The 15,093-nt window shown below is 31.9% G+C and overlaps 1 protein-coding gene across 2 annotated transcripts in view; it reads left to right on the top strand.

Annotated features, from left to right (window-relative positions):
• sdk (sidekick cell adhesion molecule) overlaps window positions 1–15,093 on the top strand; it is a 146,441-nt gene that overhangs the window by 95,112 nt on the left and 36,236 nt on the right. For both annotated transcript variants that reach the window (XM_088231467.1, XM_088231466.1), the window contains exon 2: window positions 12,232–12,327. In XM_088231467.1, coding sequence (XP_088087593.1) covers window positions 12,232–12,327 — 96 coding nt within the window. The remainder of the gene's footprint in view (window positions 1–12,231; window positions 12,328–15,093) is intronic.

The raw sequence follows: 15,093 nt of genomic DNA, 5'->3' as shown, positions 1-15,093 counted from the left end.
CGTGGTTCTCTAGTCGGAAAAATGTTTCTTTCATACAAACTGAAGACAGAATAAGTCTATTGAAACTTGTACAAAAGTAAATCCTTTCTGCTTTTCTGAGTAGGGAGAGCCGTGATATTTTGTTAGGTGTCTTCCTTTTTTACTGATATTCTTCTCTACTTTTAGAAATAGGAAGTTTATCCTTGCTGGATGCTTTTCTGAAAAGGTAGGAAAGCTTATTACATTTTTACCAAATCTTTAGGAAGTATCAATTCAAAAACGTCTATTCTTCATGAAGATTAAACTTACTTAATAATGGACATTCATACGTCCAATGTTCTTCCAGAAACTTACCAAAGTTCTTCATCACATTACCGTGTGATATGATCATTAATAATGAAGGTGTAATTTGTGCTCAAGCTTCACAAAGGTTTTTGGTTCAAGGAGGGTTGGCCTTTGAATTATAAATGGTTCTATTTGCATTTAAATGCGACGGCCCGCGGATAAATAATTATAGGACGCACTCTCTAGTTTTCGATTAGAGTAACATCACCACATCTCCACATGGCGTGTGTGCTATAATCACGCCATTATTATTTATCTTTCCCGCGACGCCTTCTGGCACTCTGGCCGGCCGCGGTCCCTCGTCTCGCGCCCCGCACGAATGCTCACGACCCGACTACTGCGAACTGTTACTACACGAGCTCCCCTAACTTAACTGCACCAAAAATGTCATCATTTAATAATAAGATCTGAGCTTTTTTTATCTTATTATATCTGAGGCCGAACCACAATTTTCTGATTTTTATTGCGTTATCATTTTCCATTTTTTAAAGTGGTTCAAATTCAATAAACTTTTTAGTAAAGTCGTCAAGAACATCGTATTTGGGATAAATGCAGACTACACAATGTAAAAAAGGGATTTTCGACTCGTCGGTATTATAGAAAAAGATTTTATTTTTAGATTTAAGGCCACATAACAGACCCCAAAGTTTCAAGTGGACCGATATTCCTGAACAGTAATGATATTTCTTGTACTATAGATACGACCAAGGGGTTATATCTTGAATGTACAGCAACAGCCCTCCTAGAAAAACATTAAAATAAATTATTTTTATAGCTATTTTAGTTTCACTGTCGAGATAAGTCTCTGTCTAATGTTATCCACTAACTATTAGTTAGTTAAGTAAAATATACCACTTCGGTGAGACTGGCATTGCGATGCAGCTGATGTGCGTATATTATCTGAGTTGTCCAAAGAGAAAATCTCTTTGATTTAAACCACGGCATTCGCGCTCTGTAATGATGTCTTCTAAGGGCTCCCGTATTTATTTATAGGAAAGCTTGCACCGAGGTACAGAGATAATATGAAATTCCGTCTAGTTCATTTAACGGTTTTGTCTGGCTATGGAGTTACTTGTCAGATATTAACAATTAAACTGAGAATATTAGTTTTACTAAAAAATGAAAATGTGTATTGTAAAACAAAATTCATTGATGTAATGGGATCTAGTTAGCCAATATCATAATTTAATTCTCAAAATCAACGTTAATTTATGCGTTTTTATTGTATCATTTTTATGGGATTCATTGGTGCCTTTTCGGATACGAATGTTTTGCTTTAAGTATTATGTTAAAAGGATTCATATACTCGTATACATATCTATAATTATACTTTTATCCACTCAATGGTTCAAGTTACCTCTATCTACATAATATAATATAAAATTTTACCATTAGTAAATCTTACTAAATAGTATTAAATATTTGTATAAAACCATTTACCGACTTTTCTATGTCTACCGGTTTCGAGACGGACTTACGTAATTAAACCGACGCCGACGTGCAAAACCCGTGGTGTCCTGAAGAAGAGACGGGTACGTCTCGAAACCGGTAGACATAGAAAAGTCGGTAAATGGTTCTGTACAAATATTTAATAACATTTAGTAAAATGTTTGACCACAAAGCTAATGCTTTAAATATTAATAATAATTTACTATCACTCGTTGGTGGTTATTTTTATTTAATATTAATATTGTGGGCGTATTGATTTATGCAGCCAGTAAAAGCATTTTCATTAGTATCTTAAAACTGCTTCCCTTACATACGAAATCAAAAGGAAACAGGAAAATTAACACATTTTTATAGGAAAAGTTGCAGCATGTTATAATCTACATGTTTTCTTTACTGCATCACGTTTCATTAATCTCGTTTAGTGTGTCAGTTTTCTTAACACCGATTGGACCGTCGAACGTGGGATGCGTCATATAAATTACATCATTCGAGTCATAGATCACCACGGGGTGACATTACTTTATGAACATACGAGTATTTGTACACGCCTAAAGAAAATGTCCACTGGAATTTTTCACTTCTCATTTTGAAGATACTTGAGGCATAGTTTTGAAGTCCCTTCTACAGCAGATTTATGTTTAGTTATATTTATTATAATCGTAGTCTGCAAATAAAACAAAAAAGTGATTATTTGACAAATTAAAACTAATGTTGTTACGTTAGTTCTCCGACTTACTTATTATTATTATTATTATTAGTAAATTTCATAAAAGTTACATGTTTTTTTAAAAATCTATACATATCTACTTTTACACATCTAGTAAATGTTATCACTGTAACTCTTTAAAAAAGATACTAACTCTTGTGCTTAGAGAATCTTACACTTTTGTAGTTGTTAATTTATTATAAGAGTTTATATAATTTTAAATACGAATCCATGAGAAAAAAATGAAAATATGGGAAATATAAAGAAAAAACATAAAACAATAATACATTTATACTAATTAAAATTTAATGTAGTTTTTACACGTGTTCAAAAAAAATTCTTTAGATTAACTTTAAATTTATTTATTGAAATATTATTTTTAATAGTTTTTAGTTCATTGGGATGATTATTATAAATTTTAACACCTTTGAAGACAAAGCTTTTTTGACCATGACTTGTGTGGAATTTAGGAATTTTAATATTATGTTGGTATCTGAGTGACTTATTCATCTCAAATTCTTTTATTTTTTATTTCTTATAAATTTGTAAAATCGAATTTATTTTATAAAGAGTGTCTACTGTATGAACCTTAAATATTTTAATTAGATTTTCCGTATTGAATATTACTCATCTTATGTTTATATCAAAAAGCAAAAAACCATATACACAGTATATTTATTAATTGTATGATATGTATTATGTCAAATGCGTAACAAATGGTTTTATTTGCTAAAACCTGTCAAATATGTTCGGTAAACAAACACCGAGGATGTTTAAATCAACACAAACACAAACACGGGAAATGCAAATGTTCGGGTGCGGGCTGTATTCTCCTCGTTCGCTATTATAAATGACTATGTATAGTATTTATACACACAAATACATCACACATACCTCGTTTGAGCAATAAAAGAGTGATCGTTTCTGCTTGTTATCTGTCAACACAACAGCAATGCATCTCACTGGTTCAATAGGTGTAGTGTTCAGGAAAACTAACATGTTGCTTTCCGCACTAAAACGGAAAAATATTATTACTTTCAACAAGCTCTGAGCCTAGAACGCCATTTCCCTCCCTCAAATGCAGATTAATAGATTTTTTATACTTGAGTCGCCGAGTTACATATTTTATACTAAATTACTTCTGAAATTTCATAATTTAACTTATATTCAAAGCTCTCTTTTATGGTTAATTATTAAAAAACGAATGTTCCAATTTCGTTGATTTAACTAACCATTAAAACCAAACTTATCAAAAAGTTCACAACTTAAGTCCTAGTTGCACCAAAACAAGTTAAGTTTAAAAGAGTTTTAGTTAAAATAAAAATTGCGTTTTCGCCAAAATGGATAAAATTGGTTGCTTGGACGAAGTAACATAAAACAACTTATTTTGCCCATTTTAATGAAAACGCTTTATACCCTCTTTTACTAGACTTTATAGCCAGTTGCATAACAAAAAAGTTATATTGAAAATGGTATAAAATTAAATCATCTTTTCATTTTCGTCTGTGTTGTCTTATCGAATTTTTTTTCACGCAACCCACTTTGTCCACTTCGAGGGAAACGCAACAATTATTTGATCTAATTTTTTTTTCGTGCAACTGGCTCTTAATCAGTCACAAAAAAATCAGCGTGTTCTCTATAGATCATGTACCTTTTTCATATAAAAAATGAAATTTGCATTGGTAGCAGAATTACCGAACAGTTTTAGAAAAATGTATAGGTATCTGAGATATGCAGATTGATATTTCTTTCAGCAATAAATTTCTCGCTTTATTATTTTTCCGATCCTGTGTTAATGGTGTTTGTTTATGGCTCGTTTCTATTTAATTATTCAGGCCAATGATAATAAAAGCAGCGTATTTTTTAACGTGTAAACAGCGTCTAATAGTTTGCTTATAAAGTGTTCATAATGCACTTGGAAGCATCTGCAGTTTTAAGTATAAGCAAACTTTAAGGATTTACTTTTATCAAACACTGTGTTTTCTCGTGAATATATTTGATTGCACAATAAATGTATATTTTAAATATAAATTTAAAGCAATTATCTCATTTTCGTTATTTTATGGATATACTTTAAGAAAATATTTATTGATTGGCTAGAAACGGTAATACGGCGTTATTCTGAAACCTGATTTTTATGTTGGTAGAAATTTGTGATTTTACACGTAATCATGTAACATGAAGAGTAGAACACATTTTGGAAGAAACTTGACCGCGACGCAAGTACCAACGCGATTCTTCAGAAATGTGTCGGAATTCAGGTGCACTTATTTAACATTGACTTAATAATGTCCGCCTCATTTGCCTACCATGGAAGCGTTCTCGGGTTTGATTCTCGACATGATTGACATGAAATATTTATTTAAAAAGGTTTTGTTACACTAGAATATTTCATAGTCCCTGGACTGGCACCTGAAGCGTTAGACTGTTTATCTTACCTTCATGTAACAAAAATTATCTAGATTCGCTGCGGTTGGTGTACCAATGGAGTTCCCTATGCACCATACGGTGCGTAAAGGGATTTTAAAATAATGATTGAACTTAAAAATCAGAAAATTGGGATGAAAAAATAAAATTTGTAGTTTCCTGTAAAAAATCAATCTCATTTTTAGCATTTGGGTACAGCCTATCGAAATTCGTCGTTCTACATCGCAATATTTCATTGTTTCTGGGTCGCGATTATGAACGTCCATCTTCATCGGTATATACTGAGACGGTACAAACTAATATGGATATTTATGTAAGAAAGTGTGTATATTTGTATGAAAATTTCAAAATGCAGATAAAATTTTTCTCTAACTAATATCGCACTTTCTATGAAACGCCGAAATTTATTTAATTAGGCTATGGAGGCTCATTAACAGTGGTGAACTACAGCACTGAACCCCCAGACTTGAGGAAAATCATATTTAATTTTCGTGTTCTCATCGGGAATCGAACGCGGAATCTTCCGTGCGTGAGTCAAGCGTCTTATCCATTAATTTCATCATGGAGGCCTCCTGACGATGACGATAAAAAAACGAACATTCCTACACTGCTACGTCACGATAGCATACTTTTATACGGGGTTTTTCAATAAGAGGTTTTATTTTGAATAGCCTACTATTTGGGCAGCTGACACTTTTGAAGCTGTCATCTTTTGACATTTGACAAGTAAAATCTACGCCATTACTAAAAATGGAACGATACATGCATTGAAATTGTTAAAATTCACTACAAAAATGGTGAAAAATTTGCAGTCACAGTTCGTAAAACTAAAGCACTTTTGGGTCGTCGTGACGCACCTTCTCGGCCGGCAATATTGAAACTGGTAAAAAATTTGAGCTGTTGGGACAAGTTATTGATGTGAAGAATCGAAACCGTGTGCGTTGCTCAAGAACAACTGAGAATATTGCTGCTGTAGCCCGTAAGCCCGTAGTGTTGACGAAAACCCACGTTTGTCGATTCCTCGTCGATCTTTGGAATTAGGCATTCCACAAACGACATTACACCGTATTTTTTATTTATTTAACTTTTTGTACATAATGTTATTTGTACATTGGCGGGCTTATTGCCAAATGGCAATTTCTTCCAACCAACCAATAGCGTATTTTGCATAAAGACTTAGGTCTTAAGGCTTTTAAAGTTCAGTTAACACAAGAACTCAAGCCGGCCGTTCACCAGCAACGTCGTATCTTCGCTGAAATGCATCAAAATGATCCGGATTTTCATCGAAAAATCATCTTCAGTGATGAGGCCCATTTTCACCTCGGAGACTACGTTAATAAGCAGAATTGTCGAGTTTAGTGCGGTTTTTGCTGGCGGTGTGATTGGACCTTACTTATTCGAAAATGAGGCTGGTGCAACTGTTACGGTGAATGGATTGCGCTACCGAGTTATGATTAATGATTTTTTATGGTTGGAATTGGAAGATATTGATGTGAACGACGTTTATTTTCAACAAAACGGCGCTACGTGCCACACAAGCAACGAAACCATCGCAATTTTGCAAGAAAAGTTTCCTGACCGTGTTATTTCTCGAAGAGGTGATTACAATTGGCAAGCGAGATCTTGTGATTTAACACCTTTAGACTTTTTTCTTTAGGGCCACGTGAAAGATAAGGTCTATGCCAATGCTCCACAATCGATTCAAGACCTTAAAGATGTTATTCGTGAAGTTATCGAGGACATACAGCCGCAAATATGCGAATTGGTCATGGAAAATTTCATGAAAAGGATATTGTGCTGCAAGCGTAGCCATTTGGCCATTTGGCTGATATTGTTTTCTATTGTTAATGGCATACCTTCCTCTTTACAATGAAATAAACATTCATTGATATCTCTTAAAAAACTACTACTAGTTGTTTTTAAATATCAAAATGAAACCTCTTATTGGAAAACCCATATTAGGAACTTCTGAAGGGCATTTTCAGATTGTCCAGTCAGGTGTTTATTTCAGCATTGTGAATCACTTAAATGGTATTACAAATTGTTTAAAATACATTAAAATGTATCCATGTTTATGATCCAATTAAACGACTTGGTGAGCCTTGATATTTTCTCTAACTTAATCTTCCAATATCTAGAATCCAGCCATGCATCATGCATGAATCAGAACGTATATGTCGCTACGAACTAGAAACGATAATTTTGTGGTAAGGCATACCGCGCCTTATAATATACCTACCATAAATTTGTCGCCGGTGTGAATAAGGTGGCATAAAATTCGTTTCTTCGACGTAGACAGGAAGTTATCGAAAATATTTGCCTTTTCGTACTGGATTACAACACCTACCTACATACTGAAGAACATTTTGTTCTTTGTTTAAACAACCTTTTATGAATTCTATGCGTAGATTCTATCTGCTATTAACGCTGATGAATAAAAATAGTAAACAAAAATATCCCATAAAGGCATGGCCTGTTCGTGGGTATACAAGAAATGTTTATGAATTTTTGTTCCTGTAATTAATAGACCGTTATAATATTTTTGTGTAAAATAAGAAAGATAAAAGAAAATATTCTGTGAAAGATTATAAGGTTATAGCAATTAAATTTTTTATAGTAATTAAAAAATGAAATAAAAATATAAAAAAAACATAAAAATAATAATATTTATAATACAAAGTTTGACAAAAGCATAAAACATAGTAATTATTTTACGTAGATGGTAATTTATAATGACAAAAATACATAATAAAGTAACAAACAATGTTTATTTACGTTTATATGCGAAATAAACTGTGTATTTAGAATACTTTACTGTTAACAAAATTGCACAAAATCCTTAGCGTTAGCGTCGGGTAAAATGACCGGCCTTAAGTTAAGAAAAGTTTTAAGGACTTTCGCCTTCGCGGAAGGAATTCATTTGTCAAATTTTTGATCGAGAATCGCAAACATCCTAAACTAAGGATTTGATCCTCAATAGTCGCCTTAAGTTAAGGAACATAGTTACAGAATCGCGGTTCAGGTCCGAAGTGCTCTCACGCGACAACTCTTATATATATATATATATTTACGTATCCACTTAAATACCGAAATCAGTATCAACATTTGACCATAAATATAAATATGTTTCAATATTAAATTAACTTTTACATGACTTTTATTTTCGTTTAGATATAACGTCTATCGCGTGTCATAATAATTTGTTTATATTACGTGTGCATGCGTCACATGATGTAATGCGTGCGGTATCTTCTTGATTCATCAAATAATGTACCTACCTACCTTCATTAAATAAACACATTTGTATATATTTATTTATTTATAAATAAAATTGAACATTACTTAGTTATTAGATTTAGCCGATACTAATTGTAAACATTTTAGTGTTATTTTTTCTTTACTTGCTATATCATATTGTAGTTATATTTTTTTTAATTCGACATTTTTATTTTTTACAAGTAACTCTCATGTACTACATTCCTACCTACCTATACAGCGTGTTTTGTAAACCCTGTCTCATCCGAAACCACAATGATCGGTATGAGTAAGATGACATATTGGCATATTACAAAGAATAACGAAGCGTTTCAAAATTAAAAAAAACAAATGGTTACTTATTTCTGCAGAGCGCAGAGTTAGCTACACCCTCTGCACTCCTGTTTTCTCCCCTTCAAAAGTAAGCGACTATTCGTTTTTAAAAAATATTTTTTTTAGGTTTGAAACGCCTCTAAAATAGTTTTTTTTTAATATGCCTTTTTGCTCATACGGATGATAGCGGTTTATGATGTGACAGGGTTAACCATACACGCTGTATATTGGAAATATGATTTCTTTTACTCAAATAAGTGCTTTAGTTTAGCGTGAAAAATTATTAAATTTGCAATAGTTAATTATGGTAGTTATAATTTTGTATGGTTTACTACAAGAATACTAATTTAATATTTGTTCATACATCGCATATAAAATGATAATAAATTATTCAGTCATAGCAGACTTTTTAAAATAGGTAAATGAAAAATATCCCACCCTCTTAATCTAATTACATCCTAATGTCTACCTGTTATTAAAGATCTTCTTAGGGAACATTGTTTCATTTACAAGAATTTCATAAAAATGTATAATTTAACTATCTTTAACTATATACGTAGAGAAGATCTAATATGGAAAGCTTAGGGAAAAAAATCCATATTAATTATTATCAAATCGTTTATTAAGTATTACACATTAAAATCGTTGGGGACATAGTTATGTAACATAAAATGTCATCGAAATATATATTTAAAAAAACATACAAATGTCAAAAAAGTAAAACAATAGAAAAAACGCATTTAAAAAAAAAAGTGCTCTTATTATGAGATTTGCAGATTTTTAAATTTTGCATGCAATAATTACATAAGAAATCGATATTATCCCCCCCCCTGGAAACTCAATGACGTTCGGCTTTGCCTCTTTGCCTCTTTTCAAAAGGTTTTGCAAACCTTCCAGTTCTGTTGTAAAAGGAATCTGTAACGTAGATACAATCTAGAAAATATGAATAAATTCAGTTTAACTATAATTCAATATTAGAAACAGTGTTCCTAATTTCAAAGAGCATTCCACCCAAGGGTCGCCTATATATCCCATATTAAGAAGCAGATCAATATAAACAAATATATTCTTAGAAAATAATCAATTTGAATAGAAACATTACAAAAACATGAAACAAAGACTACAATATTGTCATTCAGTAAAAGATTGATAATTTTGTGGAGAAAATATGTTGGAAAATAATAAAGTAAAATTTACGTAAATATCAAATCGGAAAGGCACAGACACGTAATCATCGTCTTTGACTTTTGTTGTGCGTCTGGTACCCGGGCGTGTATTAACATGCTTTGGTCGGTCAGTGAGGAAGTTGGTAAGCTAGGTATAGAGGGGGTACTTGCTTAGTTTTTTTAGGAACACCGTCATCTCATATTAGGGATGTATGCCATATACGATACATTTCATCTACACAATTTTCTAGCCTGTACTGCCCTAAAAGAGAAATTAGTAGTTAATTTACTACAACAGTAAGTCATAAAGGAAAAAAGGAACCATTGCAGGATAATACGATGTCAATTACCTAGCATTATAAATCCATTTGTCTGTCAAGTTAATTCGACCTATTTACTTAAACTAGTAATTTACTTACCACTGGAATTTCTTTGTCTCACATTTTTTGTTATTTAGTATACGTAAATATCCGCTTCGTTATCTAATGGTAAGCGCGTTTGCCCATCTTTCAAGAGGTCTCGGGTCGATTCCCGGCTTTGTGGACATGAAATATTTATTAACAAGGGTATTTTTACACTAGAATATTTCACATTAATACTAGTTGAACCGACATTAGTATATTTTTGAAACATAATTAATGATCCTAGTTTACCTTTTTTCGTAAGCATAATTAATTACCTATGTATTTTTAATTAATCGAGTTGTTTTATAAGTATCTTATTAATGTTTGAATATACATAAAGGTTACGCGAATAAAGATAAATATATAGTTATAAACGGTAAAAATATTTCACTTTTAATAGTTTCTTTAATAAAGAATCTTGACAATACTTGAAATAATAATGACTCCTATCGTGAATACATTGATAACATTGTAAACAAATCTTTCAAACTTCTTGGTTATATCAATAGAATGACGATGGATTTAAAAAACAAATACTATCAAAACTATTTACCGCTCATTAGTTCGACCCCATCTATAGTACGAGTATGCTTCTCCAATTTGGTCTCCATTCTATAGGACTCATATCGAGTCTGTTCAACACCTTAATAAATTTATTTCCATGTTCCCAATAATTGTCACCAAAAGTCGAAATTTGCTATTTATCTTATCTTCTAAAAGCACCTTTTGTATTTATGGCCCAAAATCTTGAATGTGTAGATTAATCAATTCGTCACACAACTTGGAATTCTTTGGGATAGATCTCTTCGCCATTAACCCAGTGTGGAATAAACATTGATTGGCATGGGTTGGCTCGAAGAATCATATGTTGATTGTGTTTATGAATATATTGTATACCATTATTTTACTGCCCTTGTTTGTCTTTGCCACATAGTTTTATGTTATTTTTATTCAGTTTCTTGTACATATGTTTCTTCATATACCTGTTGTAATTGGCTTAGGCCGTATATATAATAAATAGATGTTATTACAAAAGTTTTTATCAAACATGCTAAAAATTTCCCAATAACTTGAAGAAATAGCTAAGTTTGCTTAGGGGAATTCGTAGCCTCGTTGCAAATTTTATATTTAGTTGTTTTTTTCCGTTCAAGTACACGTCGATGTATTCTTAACGCTTGGAGCGACGCAGGTGGAGTGTCAAACTTTGACCTGCTTCAATATTTAATTTGGGTTTCTCTGGTTGGAAGAGTGCTCTTCGGGATGAAATAATATTGTTTGATCTTCTCACGACATTTGACGATAAATTTTACTAAGGGAATATCATCCGATTTTTACTAAATTTGATATGAATTTCAATTCGAAAATAAAATCTTATTAGTTTTGATTTTAGTAATATTTTTCCCTGCCTCGCTATAGACTGATAATGTCAAGTAACCCATAACTACGAGTACCTATCGCTTTAGATACAAAAGTCTATGATCCGTTTCATGGATAGAGTTATAATGTATTCACTAGATTCAAAAGAGGATTAGAACGACTGCTGAAATTCGGTATAAGGATAATAGATACAGGATTTATTATAAAACTATATTTTCTGTATGCGATTTGAAATTTATTTATTTGTTTAAAAAAAATATATATATACTTAAATGTGGTTTTTAACTTTCCCCTTTTGCCTGGTTTTTGTTTTCTTTCTTTTCCCTTTTAAAATAATTATACAAATAATTACATTTTACCAAACCAAGCCAAAATAGTATCATGTAGTTGGGATATAATATTATTCCCGTATTTTAAATATTTTTCATGTATTTTTATGTAATTTAAAAAAGTCAACAGATTGAGGAGTTGAGGAAATGTGGATGTGTAAACATAGGCAGAATGATGAATGTTACACGTGTCTAAAGTGGCCACTTAAACCAGCCAATGTCAATAAGCCCTGTAAATGCCTAGACTTCCATATTCCCCTCTCAAAAATGTTATCCGTCTCTGTTACAATGTAAATTTTAAAAGGTATTGTTAAATGCACCTTTCATTTGAATAACTAGGAAAATGGATCGTTTAGTCAAATGTTGATTTCCGTAAATAGATCAGATTTGCATTTGAAAAGTTTGTAAGAACAATGTGAGTTTTATTGTGTGTGTAATTATTTGGTTTTATTTGATTTCAGATCTCCCCCAACCTCCACGGTTTAGCAGGCAACCATCGGCAGCAGGAAGTGTTGTGAGTGAAGGACGAACCAAAATACTGCAGTGTGCAGCCATAGGTGAGTACTATTCGGCCATCATAATAATGTATTATTATGTGATTTTATTTTATAAGGTAGTTCAACGAAAATACATAATTTGAAAAAACATACAATTTGTAAATATTCGTCGATACAATATTGTGACGTTTTGCAACAAATGGGATACACACGCTATCAAAATGGCTTTTTGCAAAAACATCAGATTTAATACCTAGGTATTTTTGTTTTTAAATTTTTAGCTGGTGCTTGTTTTTAGAAAATATATTATTATGCAATCACAAAAATATAAAAATATTTCATTATTTCCGCACTATAATTATTTTAATATTTAGTTGAACATAAAACTTGCATGTGCATGTCACATTTGTTAATGTTACTTTTTTTTTAAAGTAATATTTGCGCTCTTATGATTTGCCCAAATATTTCATTTTGAGGGCCATTTTCAATAAAACTTACATTAAATAAGCCAATAACTCACTCTTAGAAAATGGGAACCAAGTTGGGATAGAGTGGGGATTTCGAACCACGGACCTTTGATCCGTGAGTCCGAGACACTAGCCACAGGACCACAACCCGATACTTCCATAGTTTTTTGCTCTCTATTATATTCAATTGGAAGAAAAAAAATCCGCAATGATACAATATTAATATTGATAATCTAGCCATAAGTTCTGTGGATAATATAAAGTATTTCGGAGTGTACTTGGGTAAGAATTTAGATTTTTAAAAAAGTTTAATTTATGGGGAGATTAAGAAATGTGATAGATATAAAGAGTATCGTTCTTTTCTATAAAACAATAATTTTCCCATCTATAAATTACTGTTCTTCTATTCTTTTTTTATGTAATGAGGGGTAAATTAAAAACATATAAATTCTACAAAATAAGGCAGTGAGGAATACTTAAAAGATATACATAATTTTAATGTAGAAAACACGAATAAAGAAATTGGCTATCTCACAGTAAAACAACAAATAAAGTATGATGTAGCAATTTTCATTCATAAAATAATTAAGGGAACTAATAAAATAAAATAAAATAAAAATTGAACAGTTTCATGCATACGAAACTAGAGATTTAAAAAGATAAGATTATCAATGAGGAGAAAAACAGAGTTTCAAAACTCATTGTACAAGGGATTAAAACTGTACAATGAGTTACCTGAAGAAATAAAATAGATATTATAGATGGAAAGCCTTAAAATATTTTAATTTGTAATAAATATGTTCTTCATAAATTTTGATAAAAAATTGTAATGTTTTTAAACGTTTCTAGTAGTTCTTAGATGTTATTAACTAACTTAAAAAATCATTTTTTTTTAAAAAACGTTTTTCTTTCATTTGAATTATTCATAACTATCTCATTAAATATTTTTTACTAAGTATTAATTACTCGTGTTGTAATACAAACAATATTTACTAAAAACTAATACGTTTTATTATAAAAAAAATTGTACGCCTCCATTCGTTTGTGTGTGATTTTGGAATTGATGTACCAATCAATAAAATAATTCGTTATCAAAAAAATCTCACACTCCTACATAATATTATAATATCTTGTAATAATACTTAATACTTTTACATGTTAGTTTAGAAACATGTTGACTTAAAGGAAATAGAAAATTGAATTGCTTCTGTGCACTTTGTTGAGCGTTTAGACATCGATTAAGGAACGAGCTTCCCCGTTTCTTGTATGTACCGCTTCTGTGCCTCGATTATGAACGCTATCTTCATCTGTATATATCGAGACGGTATACTTAACTTCTGTACTATCTGTATCTTACCTCGGTATGTTCTACCTACTTGTCATATCGACATCATATGATCGAAACAAGCCAATGGAATGACCGCAAACAATTAGTCCGCGTTCCTTACGTCATTAACATTAAAAATATTTCTCATTAATAGTTTAAGCCGGCTCCTTTAGCGTCTCGATATACACCCGGAGAGATAGTAAAACAGATGGAAAAAATATAATAACTATTTTTTTTATTAGAGTGGTAACTTTCTAACACCTAGATACTCTTATTTGTTAATTGGACAGAATCTAGCGACATTATTTTCACATCTAGGCGTTCGTTTTACTAAAGTGACAGTTACGTCGGAATTTAATTTGACTTCAAAATTGACTTATTTCTCTCGCATATTTTTAATAGGCTTTTAAGAAAAAAAGTGCCAACCTCAAAACGATTAAATTTTTTAATAAATTATAATTAAAGGAAAAAATTGCTCGGTGGAACAAAATTTTTGACACTTTTAATGCGTACATAAACGTATCGAGGGGTTCCAGACCCGTCGGTATAAACCGATGTACTTACATCAAAACTTGATGGTGGGTATCGGTAGTTTACTATTATAGTCGGTCGGGAGACTTTTATCTTCAACTATGACGTCATACTGAAGCTGTCATTTTAAAGCGTAGATATGTGTACCGTGACGTACGCTTCCCCATGTTTCATATCGATGTACCTACCCAAAACTTGAAGGGGGAGGGTCGGTAGGTATATCTTTATACTCGCTAGAGCGAATTTATCTTAAACTATACCGTCAAGGTGAAGGTATGACGTTTTTATCTTCCTATCATAATCGAGGCCCTGGAGCATTCACGTCTCAAGATCCATTCCCGTTTGCTCCCACGTGACCGGAGGTGCCTCAGTTCCCAGTAGCCAGTTGCCACTACAGCGGAGAATGGACACTCGGGAAGGGACTACGGACTACGGACTAGGGACTAGGGACTAGGGACTAGGTTGTTTGGTATACAGTACAGCAGTGGTTAGTGTCTACCA

This window comes from Micrasema longulum, unplaced genomic scaffold (genome assembly GCF_059751315.1).
Source record: "Micrasema longulum isolate JH-2025_06_02 unplaced genomic scaffold, ASM5975131v1 h1tg000887l, whole genome shotgun sequence".
NCBI lineage: Eukaryota > Metazoa > Arthropoda > Insecta > Trichoptera > Brachycentridae > Micrasema > Micrasema longulum.
This window is presented reverse-complemented; position numbering and strand designations above follow the sequence as displayed.